Source organism: Cricetulus griseus, chromosome 3, assembly GCF_003668045.3.
Source record: "Cricetulus griseus strain 17A/GY chromosome 3, alternate assembly CriGri-PICRH-1.0, whole genome shotgun sequence".
In the NCBI taxonomy this organism is placed as follows: Eukaryota; Metazoa; Chordata; class Mammalia; order Rodentia; family Cricetidae; genus Cricetulus; species Cricetulus griseus.
In genome coordinates this window covers 114,065,701-114,085,013 of record NC_048596.1, presented here as the reverse complement: position 1 = coordinate 114,085,013, position 19,313 = coordinate 114,065,701, and the positions used below count along the sequence as shown (strand labels likewise).

The window sequence follows — 19,313 nt, the reverse complement described above, 5'->3', positions numbered from 1 at the left end:
GATGTTTATGGTACTGTGGTGACGTCATTCAAAGTACAAAATAAAAAACAAAGATGTAAATGGAGGGAAAAAAAGAATAGAAGGCTATTGTTTGTGCCTGGGTAGCAGTGCTCTTCGGGAGAGACAAGAATGGCAACACCACGCCCTGCCTTCTATGTTCCCTAAGCACTAAGTGACTGTCAGTCATGCTAAGTTACAAAGGACTTTGCAAGTCTTTGAGTCCTGTCTGGGCAAGGAGATTGCAGATAGATTTTGGGAAGAACCAACTCATCCCTAGCCACTGGGCCACGCCTCCTACTGTTCAGATCCCAGCCAATCAATGTGGGCACGCCCACCTCACTGTTACATATGTATGACCCTGGCTGGCCTTCTGGCTTCTTTTCTGCCCCAGTACCAGATGCAAGCCGGCATTTGCTCCTGCTTCTGACAGGGGAGAGCGAATCAACTCTGCAGGCCCCCTTTCTGAAAGCTCATTTGGAACAGACCCCTGCCTACAGGCTCCCAGCCTCCCAACTCCCTTGCTGTCCCTGGGAACCACTGGCAGCAGACCAGGTCTCATGAAAACCTCAAAGGCATCCCAGCGCTACAGGAGCATCCGAAGAAATGCCAGCCAGTGCTACCTCTACCAGGACTCCCTGCTGCTTGGGTGAGTGCCCTGCTGACTTCTCCAAAATGAATGCATAAACTTATTTCTCCGGAGTCACATGAAACTGGGGTGTCGACCACATCAGTGCTCTGGGAGGGAGAAGCTGCAAGCTGCTGCTTCTTGACCACAGCTGTATCCCACTCACTTTATTGCCGGCCAGTGGACACACACACAAAGCCCATACTTGGGCTTTTTCTGCATGTCCCTGTTTTCTCTATTGCTAGTGTAGTGTCAAAAGAGAGCTGACATGACACCTGTCTCCTCAGATTAATCAGGTGATTGTTGGAAAAGGCTTCTGATAACTTAGAAGTGGGCAAGAGTAGGAACCGAATGTGTTAGGTTTTTTAATCAGGAATTTTTTTGTTGTTCTTGTTAAATACTGAAACCTTGGCTAACTCTGAAGGAATTTTTTTTTCCTTCAAGGAAATAAAAGACATTTCAATTAGAATGAAAGGAAACGTTTTCATATCATCTACACTTAAAAATGTATTGGGTTACATATTAGATATTACAAGAGAGAAAGGCCCTGTTATGTGTTCAAAAAGTGTTCTTCCACACAGTAGCTATGCCCTGAAGGGAGGAGTCTTCCCTAGAATTCACTTAACTCATTTTTTTTCTTTGCAAAAACCACTGCCTACTTCTAAGTCTCTTGTCTTGGGTTTAAAATGAACACAAATGAACAGAGAAGCATCTCTAAGTGATATAGGTTTGGGTTTATCTCTTTTACCTTCAGTGTGGGTGAAGGAGGCATTGTGCCTCTAAACTTACCTGGTCACTTTGGTGAGCCTGTAAATGAGACTGTGTCTCCTATCAAAACTGCTGCTCCTCAAGAGTGGATTCCAATGAAGGAAACCCTCTTCTCCTCTCTCCTTTGGTGTCTCTTGCCTTAACAAGTCATTCTTTTTCACTAACAACTGAAATAATAGAATCCCACAAATGAGTTTCTATGGGCTGCTCTCAGTCTATGGACACACACACACACACACACACACACACACACACACACACACACCATACAGCTGACCCTAGGACAGTGAGATGCAGAAATTACCCAGGAAAGATGCTCTTTGCTGGAAGCAATTCTCTAATCAGATTTCCTCCATGATGCCCGTTTCCATTCAGTAACTCGGATGACAGCTTTAATGCTGATGAAACGGGGGACAGCAATGATCCGGAACAAATCTTCCAGAATATACAGTTCCAGAAAGATCTCATGGCAAACATCCGCTGCAGACCCTGGACCATGGGACAGAAGCTGCGGGCCCTGAGGTAAGGGCCTCCTCAGCAATCATTAGTAAGAGTGAATATGCTTTATGATTAAACAACCATATCCTGCCCAGGAAAGCTGGGGTGAAGAGGGATGTGAGAGGCATGACCACCTTGCATATGACTCAGAGAAGTCCCAAAGATGCCTAAAGGGATCATCTAGTCACATGGCTGTTCCTGTGCCTGTGCGTGTGCGTGTGTGTGTGTGTGTGTGTGTGTGTGTGTGTGTGTGTGTGTGTGTGTATGTGTGTGTGTTTCAACGCATGGTGTTTTGAATTGGTAGACAGTTTGGGGTTTCTAATCTCCTTTCTAAACACTAGATTTTTCTCATTGTCCCCCAACTCACAGGAGACAGGGTAAGGGCCAGAATCAAAGAAACATCCCCTTTAACTTCCTGCTTTTATCTCTCCTGGGAAGAAAGTCTCTTCAGTGGCCAGGTTATTGGGTTATTTTGAGTCCATTAGAAAATCTGTCTCACTCATGGTTTAGTGCTTAGACTTTTAAGACAGATTCTGTCATAATTTTAAAAAGTGGCCCAAGAGAGAAAGACGCCATGCAATGGAGTACAAGTAGAGGGGTATTTTATTAAGGGAAAAGGGGAGGGAGCAGACCAGCCTCTGGAGACAGGAGCAGCAGGAGAGAGGAAAGAGAGGCAGAGAGAGAGACAGAGACAGACAGAGAGAGAAGGAGAAAAAGAGGGGGTGGGAGGTAGGAAAGCCCCTTTTAAAAGGGAACACCACCTGAATGTGCACAGGTGGTGCTCTTAGTGGCAGCAGCTGAAGGCGAATCCTGTCAGAACCCCAAGAACAGGCCAGTACAGATGTTTAAATACTAACAACCTCCCTTCTTGAATTCCATTACCTCTTTGGATCTCTAGCTGTTCGACACTGGGCAGGTCTCCTAATTTCTCTAAACATAGGGTCCTCTCTTTAAAGCTGAAGTGATGACAAACAATGACTCCCACCTCCTGCAACAAAAGAATCCCACAAATGAGTTTCTATGGGCTGCTCTCAGTCTATGGACACACACACACACACACACACACACACACACACACACACACACACCATACAGCTGACCCTAGGACAGTGAGATGCAGAAATTACCCAGGAAAGATGCTCTTTGCTGGAAGCAATTCTCTAATCAGATTTCCTCCATGATGCCCGTTGGTAAAAATGTCAACAGCTAAGCACTTAGCGTGCTGTCAAAAACACTGCCTGTGACACCTCAGAATCAGAGCTAGGCACTATGGAAGATGCAGCCAGTCTCTCTCCTCTCATCTCTGTGATGTTGCAGATGGAACATAAGACTTCATGCATAATAGACCATACTCGACCTCTGGACTACATCCTAGGTCTCCAGAATTTTTAATATTGATTCAGCTTGATCCTTTTGTCCTCTGAAATTTGAGCTTATTAACATTAGATGTGCTAAGCACTGTGGGTGTGAGCTTTGTGTTCAGTATGTAACATGCAAGCCTAAGAAGAGGGTGATTGCCACAATCCCATAAGGGGAGTTGGCTGCATGGTCCTTGTGACAGATGTTACTGAGCTGTGGTGGTGAGCATTATGTTTAGAGGATAAACTGACTGTGTAGCAGTCCCCATACCTGCTGTTCAGGGACCTCCTGTGTACAGAGAACTACTGTCACATCACCACATCATGCTCTTTGGGGTGGCTTCCTAGTTGCCAGTGTGCATTCCTGTCCCTTCAGACCTCCCATCTCTCGGGATGGTCTGTCTTCCTGTCAAATCTCCCACTCCTGAGATTTGAATCCCAGTCTCACTAACTGGCTGAAAACAGTCGGAAGGCTACAGTGGGTTCTCCTCTGCTCACTTCTCGTGTCTGTTTCTGGATCTCATCATTGCCATCCTTTAAGGGTGAGCAGCACCATGCCTACTTGAAAGATGAGAAAGACAGATTGAGACGTTAAGAAAGCAGCCTGAGCAAACAGCCCACGATTGCTGAGATCAGCTTTAAACTGGACACTCTAGGCAAATAGAAGAGATTCCCAGAGAGGACTGAAGGGGGTGGGATGAGAACATAAGCAATCAGGTTGTGGGTGGGGAGGGCAATGGATGGGGAGAGTAGTAAAAGAGACTACTGGAAAGGGAGGGCTTTGGAGGTCAGGTTAAAACCTGATGCAAGGGAATCTCCCAGGAAGATCCCAGATTAGACCCCTAGCAGTAGAGAATACATAGCCTGAACTGGCCATCTCCTGTGACCAGACTGGTACTAACCAATAGTCATCAGAGAGGCTACATCCAGGAACTGGTGGAAACAGATGCAGACAAAACAGTATTCAGGGAATACTGTAGAAGAAGGTGAGAAAGAATTGTAGGAGTTGCAGGGGGTGTCAAACACAGCACAAGAAAACTCATAGAATCAACTAACTTGGGCTCACAGGGGTTCACAGAGACTGAACGGACAACCAGTGAGCCTTCATGGGACTGTCCTAGGCACTCTGTGTATATGTCACAGTTGTGTAGCTTGGTCCCCTTGTGGGACTCCTAACAATGGGAATAGGAGCTGTCTCTGACTCTTTCACAGGCTTTTGGGACCCTATTCCTCATACTGGGTCACCTTGACAACCCTTAATGTATGGGGCGGTGCTTAGTCTTACTGCAACTTGATATGCCATGTTTTATTGATACTCATGGGTGACCTGCCTTCCCTAAACAGAAGCAGAGGAGGAGTGGATTGGGGAATTCTGGAAGGAGAGGAGAAAGGGGAAACTGTGGCCAGGATATTAAGTAGATAGATAGATAGATAGATAGATAGATAGATAGATAGATAGATAGATAGATAGATTTAAAAAAAATCTATATGCTCTGACCCTAAGTCCAGGTCTCTTGTGTTGAACCATAGAGATTTTATGTACTCTCTGGAGCAATTAATTTAAAACTAAAGAAGAATGCATTCTACCAGAACTTTCAAGCACCATTCAGAAATGACAGTTTTTAGCTGAGTATTGGGAAGTTAAACTGTGTGTGTGTGTGAGAGAGAGACAGAGACAGAGACAGAGACAGAGACAGAGAGAACTGACCTGTGTGCACACTAGTAATACCCAGGGGTAAACAGCAGCGGCTTTCCTCTGTCACTCTCCACCTTATTCTTTGAGACAGAGTCTCTCACTGAATCTTGGAGCTCACTATTCCTGCTAGACTAGCAGGTCAGTCCGTTTTCCATACCATGTCTCCTCTCCCACCCAACTGGTGCTAGACTTACAAAAGTATACTTTTGTTTCCAGCTTTCACCTGGGTTGGGTATCCAACCTCAGTTTCTCATGCTGCCACAGTAAGCAATTGTGGTGCTTAAAAAACAAACAAACAAACAAACAAGAAAAAAATGCCCCCCAAAGGGAGTGGCACTATTAGGAGGTGTGGCCTTTTCAGAGGAAGTGTGTCACTGTGGTGGCAGGCTTTGAGGTCTCCTTTGCTTAAGCTCCCCTCGATGTGACTGTCAGTTGATCTCCTGTTGCCTGCAAGATACAGCACTCTAAGCCCCAGCCCCACATCTGCCTGCATGCCTCCATGCTTGTCCCCATGATGATAATAGACTGAACCTCTGAAACTGTAAGCTATCCAACCCCAATTAAATGTGTAAGAATTGCCGTGGTCATGGCAGCAATGTCTCTTCGCAGCAATAAAAACCCTAAGACAGCAATTCACTCCCTTGAGCCATCTCCCCAGCCCAGATTAAACTGTTTTTAACATTGAGACCAGAGCAGAGTAGATGCTTACCACTCTTTCAGATAACTTCAGGAATTAAATACAAACCTGGGTGGCTGGTGAATTCAATCATGCTGCCTGCCTCATCAGAGCTCCAACAACGTCAGACACCGGACACATCTCAGGCTGGCAGCAAGGATCCTTTGTCATCTTCCTGTGTCCCACATCTCTTATCCTTTACCTTGAAAAGCTACTGGAGCACCATTTCACTAATGGAACCCACTGAGGCTTATCCTAGTGTATGTGGAGGGTGCAGAAGGCACTGAACCCTGACTGCTTAGAAGTGAAGGAGGCACTCCAACACCAGTAAAAGCTACCCTTCTGCAAAGACACAGCTCATATTTTGCTTCCTGTTACTGGACCTGTGTTGTGTGTTTCTCTCCCTCATCTCTCCACACCTGTCAATCTCCACCACAGAGCTGCTGTGCCCCCTCTTCATCACTGTATCTAGCCAGCTAGGTCATCTTTACTAAGCAGGGAGCCCTTCCAGGACAACTCTTTTATGCATGCCTGTATGCCACTGTCCTTAACCCAAAACAAGACTGCAAAAAATACATGCAGGGAACAAAGCTACAAGTCCGATGATGAAATTATTTGCTATTTTGACTTTTGCAGTATTTTAATTTTTACATGCATACTGTATGTATGTTTGAAAGATGTCATGGTATGGGCTAGGGCATCAACTTTCATCCTTTCTGTACCTGTGGTTTTGATCAAAGTAGAGCCAGTGTGAGTGGTAGGCTACAATAATAAGGGCATTAAAACACAGAAGATGGAGCCAGGAGGATGAGGAAGTTCAAGGTCACCCTTGACCATATAGCAAGTTTAAGGCAAGCCTGGGCCACACACGAGACCCAGATTCACCAAAAAACAAAACATAATGAAGGTATTGCAATTAGTGGGATGAAAGTCTAAAATCCAGAATTTGGTGGAGTAATGATTTGGGGAGGTCACCTTGTCTTTAGAAACAGGAATTGACTTGTCCCTTGTGCCCCTAAAGGAGCACATCTAGAGGGTGTTATTAGGATGGCTAGGAGAGCACATACAAGAATGTCCTATTAAATAAACCCATCAAATCCAGAAATGGACTGACTGAGAGGAACTGAGCTCTTTAACACTGAGTGTAACCCCATAGACAGCTTAATCATGAGGTGTGCATGAGTATCTCTGCCTTGGGTTTGTGCATCATTAGGTTATTTGAACAGGGTGCATCTCTAAGAGCCACTGACATCAGCCCAGATCATGGTGCTAACCCTCATATTGCAAACCTGTTACTCATTCAGTTATTATCTTAACCATAACTATCCCAATGAATTCAGTCCATTGTGTGTATGTAAGTGTGCATATTTGCATGTGTGTGTGTGAGAGAGAGAGAGGGGGGGCAGGTACATATCTGTGTACATACTGTAGAAACTAGAGGATGGCCTCTGGTGCCATGCCTGTTAGCAGTGTTGAAATTCCAACCTGTCACCATCACACCTGCATGTGGATTTGGGAGATTAAACTCTTGTTTTCATGCGTGGAACAAGAGTATTTTATTGACTACAATCATTTGTCAAGTCTGGGTCAGGTTCAAGGCCATGTAAATACAACTTTGTTACACTTATTAACTTGACAGTGCCCCTTTCTTGAAGCAAGCTCCTTGAAGAAAGGTAGGGCTTTCACTACTAAAGAAGTAACTAAAAGGGGCTGGAGAGACGGTGATCTTCCAGAGGACTCGGATCAATTCCCAGGGCATAAACAGAAGCTTGCAATGATCTGTAACTCCAGTCCCAGGGATCTAACTCCCCAACTTCCACTGGTTCTTTATTCATGTGGTACACAAACATATATGCAAACACTCATACACATAAAATAAAAATAAAATCTCAAGAAATGTAGTATAAAGAAATGCCTGGAAAAAGCAAGTGTCAAGTAGAGGTTTATTGGCTGCTCTGGGGATACCCAAGGCTTGTGATCCCCAGCCAGCCATCAGCCTAAGAAGCACGTGAAGGAATCCAGTCATAACTAATTGGTGTGGATCCACTATTTCCAGTTAGTTCATCCACATAAATGTTATGACAATTGTAAGATTTGTGTGTGCACGCACCTGCATGATTTTATGTGCACCATGTGTGCACAGGTGTCTGTGGAAGTCAGAAGAGGGCATCCAGTACCCTGGAATTGGAATTAGAAGTGGCTGTAAGTCACCATGTAGGTGCTGGGAACAGAACTCCAGTCCCCAGAAAGAGCAGTGAGCAGTCTTAACCGCCCTACCAAACCATATCTCCAGCCCCTTAAAATAGTTTTAAAGGCATTTTCTTGTTAACAACCATCGGGGAATGAAATATTTTAATTGTACTCCTGCATCAGTTGGTGCTATTTTCCTGCTACGTCTTCACATATTTGAAAAATGGTGAACGTGGTAAAGTTGTGGTAACTTGTATTTTTCTTCTCTCAGACGAGCAAAGGAGATTGTACTGAAGTTTGAAGGGAGGTTGACTAGGACCCGAGGCTACCAAGCAGCAGGAGCAGAGGTAAAGAGCACATGTGAGGCACAAGTGGCCCCCCTTCCTGCTGTCTCTGGAACCCAGAAGCCACCATAGTCCCAGTCATCAGATGTAGGTTAGGAGCATCCAGCATTAATAACTGCAGAATAGCACAACATTCTAACAATAACTGTGAGAATGCACAACATGTAAGCTGCACTTGCTTCATCCCTGTATTTGGCTATATAATCATAGCTCTCACATTGAAAGCCTCAGACAATTAAAAATGGGAAAAGGACTAGGTGCCACTCCCTGAGATGTGCTGCTTCTTCTACAGATGAACCAATGGCTGCCAAGGAAGGAAAAGAACTTCCTGGGGCCTCATGATGAGAGAGATGTATAGTTAGAACTAGAGCTCAGGGCTCTGACTCCGGACCTGTGCTTCTTTGATTTATGACTTTAAAACAGTGTAGAGACCTGATGTTCACTAATCCCAGGCCTTTGCTGAAGGATGCTTGAGCTGCCCTTCCTCTGAGGACCATAGTGATGGGAGGGGTCAGAAAGTTTCATGTATTTCTGGGCTCCAGATATGAGGAAGTGTGTAAAGTGAAGAAGATGCAAAATAGACATAAGAAAATTGCAAGAAAGACCAGTGACCCTAACAAGGAGAATTTAGAGACAGATATCTGTTCCTGGCTACTTACATACAGTCTGTGTAATCACTCATGGAGTAGCGCCTGTCTTTGACTTGGCTCTCAAATCATGAGCTAGACAATTCCAACTTCTGATAAAACTCAGATTTCCATGCGCAAGCAGCCGTCTGGCCTTAGCAGACGCACCATGAATGACATTATCCTGTGGGCCTGTGTCAGGACCGTGTGCTGTCTTACAGTTGGGAATGCAGTAATTACATTTGTGGCTCTTCCTTGTGCAATGTTATCATTTGCTTCCAACACAAACCCGGACTGTGTGTGTGTTAGAATGCACAACCTGTCAAGTTTTCTGGAGAGCAGAGCCAGTATAGACCACATTCTGCTTTGTTTTCCTTTGAGAGAGAGAGAGAGAGAGAGAGAGAGAGAGAGAGAGAGAGAGAGAGAGGAATGACTTCATACTCTTGGCAAATATATGCTAAGTTCACAAGACAAAATTCCCAAGCTTATTTTTGGAAGCTTCGGCCAGGACAAAGGCCAGGAACTAGCTTGTAGAATGCAAAATGAATATGGGGTAGAGATCATTTTCAGGGAAGATTCTAGACTTTTGGTCTGTAAACAAGGGTGCAGATGGAATCATCTGGGGGGGCTGGTGATTCAAACAGATCTATAGGCTCCACTCAGAGAGCTACTCGGGGTCTACAGCTGGGTCAAATGGGTATCTTGAGATGCCATTCTTCATGTGATTTCTACTTTCCTAGTTCTCAACCCATAAATAAGGCAGACTGTGACTCAAAAGAATCTAGATCTCAGGGTTGGGGTGTAGCTCAGTTGGAAGGTTGGTTGCAAAGCCCTGATCTCAATTAACATCACATTATTATATTAACTTGATGTGGTGGGGTTCCCATACTTGGGAGACAGACAGGAGGATCAGAAGTTCAAGGTTATACTTAGGTACATAGTGCATTTGAAGTCAGCCTGGCATGAGTCTCTCTCCAAAAAGGAATTCATACCGCATAGCACAAAGTACAAACTGATATATACTGCCTTGTCAGGACAATGGGAAGATAAGGGTCTACTTTGGTCATAGACGTGTTTAATGGCCTGCAAAGACATAAGTAAAGGCTCTGAGGATGTGTCTATGAGGCTCTCCTATATCTAGGACCCCAGAGCCCTAGCCATTACCAAGGTTATGAATGATAAGTTTTCTAATCATGGCCTCTCCTGTCTAGCTCTGGCGGAAATTCGCCCGTTTGGCCTGTAACTTTGTGGTCATCTTCATCCCCTGGGAAATGAGGATAAAGAAAATTGAGAGTAAGTATCCACTAGAGGAGTGGAAGGAGGGTGTGCAGATGTGGCCAGCACACAGCCTAAGACATCTGGCAGGCCATGGCCATTATGGCATAGAGTCAGCCAGGGCAATTGTACAGCTAGAGGCTCTGCTCATGTGAGACTGAGATGCAAAACATGGCACCCTCACCTATAGAAGACTTTTCTCCAGCTCATCTTGTCCCATCGGACCAGTTTTTCTCTGCTCACTGGGTCCCCACAGCCACTATCAAATAGGCCCCCTGAGGTTTAATATCAGTTATAATTGTTGGGCCAATGACATAGGCTTCTTATTGGCTAGCTCTCTCTCTTAAAAATTAACTCATTTTTATTAATCTATGCATCACCACATGTCTGTGGCTTACCTAGGTGATGCCTCCCAGCAGCTACATGGTGTCCCTTGACTCTGTCTTCCCTCTCAGTATCTTGGTTTGGATTGCCTGCCTAGCTAAATTCTGCCTGTCCATTGGCTGAAACAGCTTTATTCATCAACCAATAAGAGAAACACATAGTTAAAACATACAGAATGACATTCTGCATCACTCACCACCTCCCAGAATGGGACAAGTCTCCATGCTGCATTTCTACATTCAGACATGGTTGAGTGTTCATTCCTAGTTCAATAATTCGTTCAGACAGCAAAGTCTGAAGGATTAGTGAAAAACTGTAAGAAGTAATATGATAGATAGCTTCCAGATATAAGCATGAAAATATATGTTTTTACAGAAGACCATAAGAATTTAGAAAATCTACACTAAAAATAAATAAATCATGCCCCAAATCTCTTTCTCCTCCCAGCTCCCATGCACAGAGAAATAAACAAACTTTAAAATGTCCCAAACTGAAGAAAAGCAGGAAGCTGGAGCCAAGATGATGAATGTTCTTTTGAAGAGACAGGGGAACATTTATTCAAAGTTGTAGACTTTCCCAAAAATCAGTTCCCAAGTTTAATGCAATTCCACAAATATGTGCAGTGCATTGCATAGAGTCCTTGATCACTTGAATCACAAAATACAAGAACAAAAACATTCAAGGGATAAATTGGGAGATAGGAGTAAGAAAATATTCCTAAGAAATTACATTTAACAAAAGGCTAAAATGAAATATATTATTAAAAGTTAAACAACTGAACAGCACAGAGCACCACAGTGTGGGGACTGACCAATATTCAAAGAAATGGGCAAACATTTAAGAAACAGATAGGAATGCAAACCGTTCCTTTGGCATCCAACTGTTTCTGGAGTCAATAGAAGTCACTCTGTAAATATTGCTGGGACCTGTTTCAAAGAGCAAAACTAGTCCTTTCATTTTAATATCCCATTAAATAATATTAATCTACAGTCAGAAATCATGAAAATCATTAAAGCAAATATAAGAAATGAGATCTTAGCACGAGACCTGTTTAGTCATGAAAGCAAAGGGGGGAAATTATCTAGAAAACTGCTTTTTAATTCAATTGTTGGAAAACACTCTTTAAAGATTTGTTTATTTCCAAGTGTGGGTGCATTGCCTGCATGTATGTGTCTGTGCACCACATGTGTGCATTGCCCACAGAGGCCAAAAGAGGGTATCTGGAAGTGGAGATGGTTGTGAGCCACTATGTGGGTACTGGGAATCACACCCAAGTCCTCTGGAAGAGCAGCTGATGATCTTAGCTGCTGAGCTGTCTCTCCAGCCTCAGAAAATAGATTTCATGTACATAAAAAATCAAAAGCTAGATGGAAAGTTAGAAAACGCATGTCCAATATTTCAGTGGAATTAAATGTTCTCTTACCTTTAAATTTAGTATGTATATAGAACGTTATAGACTTTTTAACACACCCTTTTATCTAGCTTCCCCAGTCATTAATGGTATTTTTACAGTTCAAATTAAGACCTTAGAGAAACCTTGGAATGTACAAAGTTATTCAAAATAGGACAGGAGTATCTGAAAGTCTCAAACGTTGCTACCTTCCCAAAGCATACATGAGTTAGTTCGTTTGGCTTGGCGTGTTAGCTGGGTACAGCACTGGGTACATTGTCAGACAGTGTAAACTAGAGTTAGTCTTTCTGTACATTGGAGTGGAGGCCAGGCTCAGGATGCTGACCCAGCCAGTCACATCACTCTTCCTGTGTGTGCTGCTGGTGAGGGTGGATAGCAATGCTGCTGGATGCAGGCTTTCTGCACTGTGACAGTTGAGCAGAGTCACTCTGGTGTTGTCTTCCCATAGGTCACTTCGGATCTGGTGTGGCCTCCTACTTCATCTTCCTGAGGTGGTTATTCGGAATTAACATAGTGCTCACAATGATGACAGGTGCTTTTGTTGTAATTCCTGAGGTAAGAGTTGTCCCAGGAGCTGGGAGGTGCAAGGCATGAAAGAGAGACAACCTGTACAACCTGCTGCCCTCATTGTCATCATACGGAGGTTAGGAAAGACGTGACAAGCACAGTGAATGTGTTCTTTTGCAGTGACTTAGTCACCACTGCTTAGATTTCTCGTGTGTCGCAATAGAAGGTTTGAGCATGGCAGAGACCAGTGAGGATGGCTGAAATCTGAATTTCATATCACGTTGTTTTTCTTTTTATTATTTTCCCCAACCACTTAATGATATAAAACCATTCATATCCATATCAGGGCATAAAAGAAAAGATGACACCCTACAGTTGGCCTAGATGCTGGCCTAGATGCCCAGTATTCCAACTAAACCCCTTTCTTATAAAGAGAACTCTTCATTTCCTCCGGACCTCAGTGATCTAGCTAGAGAAGCCACTTCCAGCTCTTTCATGTGGGTTTACACAGTAACAGCATAGGCAAGCAAACCCTAATCACAGCATCTTCACAGACTCATGGGGATCCACCATTCCGCTTATCTAGTCCCCTAGCCTAAGGAACATGTCAACCCTTCCTCTCTTACCAGCTGATCGCAGGCCAGCCCTTTGGAAGTACAGCCAGCAAGACCATCCCCCAGGAGCAGGTCATGTCTGCACAGGATCTGGACACTGTCTGGTCCCTGGGGGTAAGGCTAATGTTTGCTACACCCAGGCATTGCATGAGGGCTGAAAGGGCCACAGTTTTGGGATCTGGGAGACAACTCTTTGCTCTCTTTGCAGGGCTACCTTCAGTACTCTGTCCTGTTCTATGGGTACTATGGGAGAGAGAGGAGGATTGGGAGAGCCGGCTACCGCCTGCCCTTGGCTTATTTCCTGGTGGGGATGGCAGTGTTTGCTTACAGCTTCATCATTCTCTTAAAAAAGTATGACTGTCGATTTCTCAAAACCGTGTTTGGAATTCCGATAGAACATGTGTGATCTCACTTTATCCTGTCAATAGCCCTGTGAAGTTATGAGTCACTGTAACCATTTTATAGAGGAAGAGACCAAGGCTCCAGAGTTATACTAATTTTAACCAGCAGTTACTGTACACTGACTACTTTGTGCAAGCCTCTGCAAGGGGATTGGAGAGACAAGATTAGCGATTAATGTGTAGTCTGTGATTTTAGAAAATGCCATGGCTGCACTAAGATATGAACAGTGGCATGTAGATGACTAGAAAGAAAGCAAAGAGCTCTCTTTGATTCTTTCTATGTTTATCTATGACCAGGTGATAAATCATGCCATTTGATGCCTCCTGCTCATCACTGAGAGGAGGTCTCAATATAAAGGAAAGCAAATTGGCTTAAGAGTCCTGCAGCACCCAACCGTGAGCTCCACCAACTTAACCCAGTGCCCTATGGCAACTCACTTTTCCTCTTTGCAAACATTGGCTCAGAAAAGCACCAGGCTACCAGTCTCCCTTCCAGGTTAACATCCTTTGCTTTGGTGTGGAGCTAGGGCAGAGAGAGAGGGAGAGAGAGAGAGAGAGAGAGAGAGAGAGAGAGAGAGAGAGAGAGAGAGATGTGAGTTGATAAAGGAACTCTAGGGAGAGCCTGGCCCCCATTACCTCATCTCATATCATCTTTAGTCTACTCTGTGCTCTCTCCCAATTTTCACCTTGCCCCCACCCCCACATCCAATGTTCTGGCAGCAAAGTGCACAGAGAGGTGTTTGTGTAGTCAGAAACTACACAGCAAATAAAATAAGCAAACCCACAAAACTTGAAGAGGTATACAGTGACTTGCAAGGGCTCTTCAGATAACTAAAGGCTCTCCAGCTTAGTTCCTGGTGGCCTTTCGACCCCACGAGAGCAATTTCAATCCTTTACTAGGTGTTGCTCTTTAAAAGCAACTCAGAGCAGATTTGAGAGCAAGAAATGTAGCTGGAGAAGGAAGCCAATGCTTGTTACTGAAGGAACAACAGCCTAAAAAGCAGAGAGGGATCGCCTGCCTTCGAATATCTAAGGAATGCCCTGGGCAGGAGGGACCCGGCAGTTTTGAGGGATCCCATGGGAGGAGTTACCATAGGCAGAAGCTACAGGAACACAGCTGATCTCAGAGGGATGGTGACAATTTTACCATCACAGCTGCAGACATGAGATATCCTAGGACAAACATACCTCAATGGCTGCTGGCCACCACAGTGCTGGTGGGACTCATGAGAGAATTACCATGGCCATTTTCATACTGCTGAAAGATGGGCTGAGGGTCCAGGTGTGGTTAAAGTGCAGCCAATGTTCTGCTCTCCAAGCAGGGACTGAAGAGCTGTGTCAGAGGACAACTTTGTCCCAGGTCTCACAAAGTTTCCATGTCAGGTTGTGGCACCTTGGAAAGAGTGATCCCATCACTGAGACGCGTTCCTGTGATCTGACTGGGGCCTCTCTTGCAGAATGGCTAAGAACTCCCGAACCAGCCTGGCCAGTGCCTCCAATGAAAACTACACCTTCTGCTGGCGGGTGTTTTGTGCCTGGGATTACCTCATTGGGAACCCAGAGGCAGCAGAGAGCAAAACAGCTGCCATTGTGAACAGCATTAGGGTAAGTGAAGGCAGCACCATGGAATCCAGACTGTCAAGACTGCAAAACAGTCTATATCTCCTGCTGACTGAGCCAGCACTCCCCCTTTCCTCAGGGCCAGGGCAACAGACCCAATGAGGTCAACGTGACCCAGAAATGCACGGCAAGAACGTGTGAGAGCAAAAGATCAAAATGACCCTTTTATTTGCATATATTGTTTCCTCTTAAAACTTTTGATCCATGTATTTTTATAAATTACACAATGGATTCTTAAAGCCTACAAATGAATAAATACTTCTACATGATGTATACCAGCTTTTATCTTTAACTTAGGAGTCAATGTGATCAAAATCAGAGACTTGGGACAGCTAAGTGTCATAGGCAACTGAAGGGAACCTTATTCTGAGGGGAAAATGTTTCCATGATCCAAATTGTTACAGCCTTTTCTCTCCATTCTTTTGCTTAACTGATTATTGGATAATTGATATCTAATTCATGGCTGTCAATAGAAACTTATAGCAGGAAGTCACAGATGTTGATGATAAGAATTAAGATAATAGGTTAGTGTTTTGGGGGCAGGGCTGGTTTTATTGATGTTCATGTTTTTCATTTTGCTTTTAGACCCATGCTGGCCTCACACTTAACATGTGGCCAAGCACCCAAAGGGCTTAGGATTACAGGGTATGCCTCCATGCCCAATTGTATATATTATTCCTAATAATTATAATTGGTTATGAGGTTGTGCTTCTAATGCTGCATGTATTTTTCCTTCCAGGAGGCCATACTGGAAGAGCAAGAAAAGAAAAAAAACAAGAACATGTAAGTATTAATATGCCCATTCATTAACTTTTGCCTTATTTGGTACAAAGAGTTATCAGGGTATCTATGTCTTATTTTCATAATTGTTAGGCAGCTCCTCCTTCCTCTTTTCGTCAGTCGCCTGAGTAACGTGACCTGTGGGAGCCTCATTCCTTTTCCATAGCAGTCTTTAAGAGTGGTTTCTCCTTCTGTACATGCTGCACCTAGACCGGTGTCTGAAACCAACCAGTTTCCTGTTCTTTAACTTATGTAATAAAATGGCTATTTTTAGTACCAATTAGACATGTGAGTATCATTAGGATTTATTTTATTTAGAAACAAATCTCTGAGTTCCTAAGATACAAGGAGCATCCCATCCACAACCATAGCTGAGATAGCCTCCTGGGGGACAGGTTTGTCATTTTGTCATGACATCTTTAAACAGAGATCCAAGGGAATGGGAAGGCACTGCCATGAAGGAAAAATGGCCCTGTCCTCATCAGGACAGATGTGTCCACCTGCCTCATGTCCTTGCTGATATCATAGTCCAGTTCAGTTAAATGTGTGGCTACTGGCTACTGATGAGAGCAGGGTGGTACCGGAAAGAGCTGTACATAAGCAGCTGAGAGGGGTGTGTTCTAGCCCTCCCCAGTGACCCAAAGAGCTGGCCCACAACCTTTTTGACCTACACTTTCTCTCCAGTGATTGGCAGGATGGGCCCATCAGGCCTCTCAGAGGCCAGAGAACAAGCCCACCACAGTCACTACAGTCTCTGAAAACACAGACCTCAGTTTGGATTAGCATCCCTGGCAATAGGATTCGGAGTCTATGTCTTTATCATATCTAGTCAAGTGATTTAAAGGACACCTGGAATTTGAAAATGATAGCCACCTTCAAGTTCACTCTAGATCCAAGAGGTCTTACTCAACAATTCATTACTGGTGAGCCGAGGAGGAGTCAGTTTTCTCATTCTTCTTCCATGAGTCCTTGTCCTCATCCTTTTGCTCAGAGGATGACAGAGATGCACCAGGTACTTGAGACCAGAGGAGAAGCAGAGAAAGAGGGAATCACCATGTGTGCATTTGGCCCCAGGCCCAGCATTCCTTGACTGGTATGGTCATCAGGAAGGATGCCAGGTACATGGCCAAGGGGAGACAGCTATTTTATCCTCATCACATTCCTCCTAATGGTGCCTTGTGAGTAGTATGATCCTGGCAATGATGCCACTCTACCTTGCCTGGCATATTTTAAATGTGGGCTCTCAGAACCCAAACTCAGGTCCTCATGCTTGTGTGACAGGCACTTCACAGCAGAGTCACCTCCCGACCCCCTGTATGACTCCAATTATAAGTGACAAGCCTAGAACTGAAACCCACATACCTGGATCCTAAAACAAATGTTTGATGGTTTCTTAAAAGTTGCCAGCTGCTGGCTAGCTGAATATAAAACTCCGTTTGTCTTTCAGAAAGTGAGAAATAGGAAGTGGAGGAAGCAGAAAGGACTCCAAGCAGGGAAAAGGCCCCTATCCTAAAGTCCCATCCTCAGCATCCTTGTGTTGCTTTTATTTTCAGGGCAGTAACTGTCTGCCTGAGAATCATTGCCAACATCCTGGTGCTCCTGTCACTGGCTGGGAGCATCTATCTCATCTACTTTGTGGTGGACCGGTCCCAGAAGCTGGAGCAGTCGAAGAAGGAGCTGACACTTTGGGAAAAGAATGAGGTACCCAGTGACCAGCAATTATATTAGCAGATCACTCTTTAAGGGGGATGACAACATTACCTTGTCTCTGCTTCTTTAGTGAATTAGACAGAAATATCTCTAAAAATGAGCATAGCCTGCTAGTTCTAGAGTAAGAACCAGGACCTTCGGCTGGTTCGACATAGCATTATGTCCTGGTTAAATAACTAGGAAGACCTTCATTTTAAGAACTCCTCCATGTGCTCACGATAACCCTATGGTTCAGCTTTGCCCTGTGAGCAGGAACTTCAGTTCTTTTGCAGCCACACTCTCAGGCATGGGCTCCACCCACAGACCCGCAGCAGGGACCACACTGACCCCACAGTGTGTGCCTCAAATCCCACTAGCTGCCTCATCTGACACTTAGTTTCCAGAACCAGCCACACCAACTGTTTGAACAACCCACACCCCCACTTGTGTGAATATCTCCAAAAATAGAAAACTACCAAAGAGGAGGCTAGGGAGAACTTCCAAATGTCTAATATTTCTTGTGACTGTTGTCCTGAACGTTTGGCCAATTTACCTGCCAAGATTTGAAAGACAAAAATAACTCCAAACCACCTTTTGGATTATTCTGATAAAAATAACTAGCATCCACTTTAAAAACAATTAGGTGGGCATCCATCTGTCTCACATGCATTTGTTTCTTAGAAGCTGATATTACGCCACATAGCCTTTCCCGTGCCTCCTTGTATTTTATACCAGTTATGTGGGTTAAGTAAAGTTTTTACCTCCTTGTACATTTATAAAGTGGCAAGTTTTAAAACATCTGTTCAGAAATGACTTCTCTAATTATAGCTCTAACATCTTTTGTACCAGCTTAAATTCTCCTTTCTTTTGCCATAAGTCCAGACAAACAAGAGCCAGGCATGGTTCTCCAGATAATTAATCCCCCGTGTACAGAGGGATATTCAATTACATCTCTGCCTTCCCCTTTCTGATCATAATAATCGCAATTATTTCCATCCTCCATCCAAGGTCAGGAAGGTATAAATACAGTGAATTAGTGACTGGCGAACGTGACAGAAATGCTACAGAAGCCCAGATAGCATGTATAAGCATCCTCATGATGGAATAGTGGTAGTCTTCAGAAAAAGGATGACTCTCAGAAACTTAGGGAGGTTTCTTAACAGGACCTCAGTGTCCCTGTGAAGGTTTGGTGGCCATATTAAAAAAAATGTTGTTGAGGGAATTGAGACTTGAGAAACATATACTGTCTCCATAGGTGAGTGTGGTGGTCTCCCTCGTCACCATGCTAGCACCATCTGCCTTTGACCTCATCGCTGCTCTGGAGATGTACCACCCACGGACGACACTGCGTTTCCAGTTAGCAAGGTATAGCATCTTAGCTAGAAGAACCCCAAGGTGGCTCAGCTGTCATCCACCCACAATGGGTCTGGATCCCTGCAGAGCTAAGGCATGTTCCTTCTCCTCCACACTTAACATAAAGTTTTCTAGGGGCATAGCTCAAGAAAAGCTGGGGGCAATTGGAAAGAAAGGAGTCGAGTCAGAGAAGGAGAGAATAGAGTGATGCAGGTAGCACAGCTGGAATTATGGTTAATAAAGAAGAGGAAGCAGAGAAAGAAGAGGAGGGAACAAAGAGGAAGAGGGGGGAAGTGGGCAGGAAAAGCAGACACAAAAGAGCAGCAAGATGATGGAATGTGTGTCTGGGTTTCCTCATTATTGAATTCCCTCTGTGGTTGGACTCTGAGTGGCAAAATAGACCCTCATTGTTTGCCAGACATAAGAGAAAGACAGCCTGTTCTCTGCTAATAACTACCCAAGCACAAAGTTGTATAATGCTATGAGCTGTACCAAGAC

At 44.3% G+C, this 19,313-nt stretch overlaps 1 protein-coding gene across 1 annotated transcript in view; it reads left to right on the top strand.

Annotated features, from left to right (window-relative positions):
• Nucleotides 1-557: 557 nt before the first annotated feature.
• Tmc3 (transmembrane channel like 3) overlaps nt 558-19,313 on the top strand; it is a 35,947-nt gene continuing 17,191 nt past the window's right edge. The window contains exons 1-11 of the mRNA XM_027407557.2: nt 558-646; nt 1,769-1,915; nt 8,083-8,158; nt 9,993-10,074; nt 12,300-12,406; nt 12,988-13,086; nt 13,181-13,323; nt 14,831-14,978; nt 15,733-15,776; nt 17,327-17,474; nt 18,718-18,827. Coding sequence (XP_027263358.1) covers nt 558-646; nt 1,769-1,915; nt 8,083-8,158; nt 9,993-10,074; nt 12,300-12,406; nt 12,988-13,086; nt 13,181-13,323; nt 14,831-14,978; nt 15,733-15,776; nt 17,327-17,474; nt 18,718-18,827 — 1,193 coding nt within the window. The remainder of the gene's footprint in view (nt 647-1,768; nt 1,916-8,082; nt 8,159-9,992; nt 10,075-12,299; nt 12,407-12,987; nt 13,087-13,180; nt 13,324-14,830; nt 14,979-15,732; nt 15,777-17,326; nt 17,475-18,717; nt 18,828-19,313) is intronic.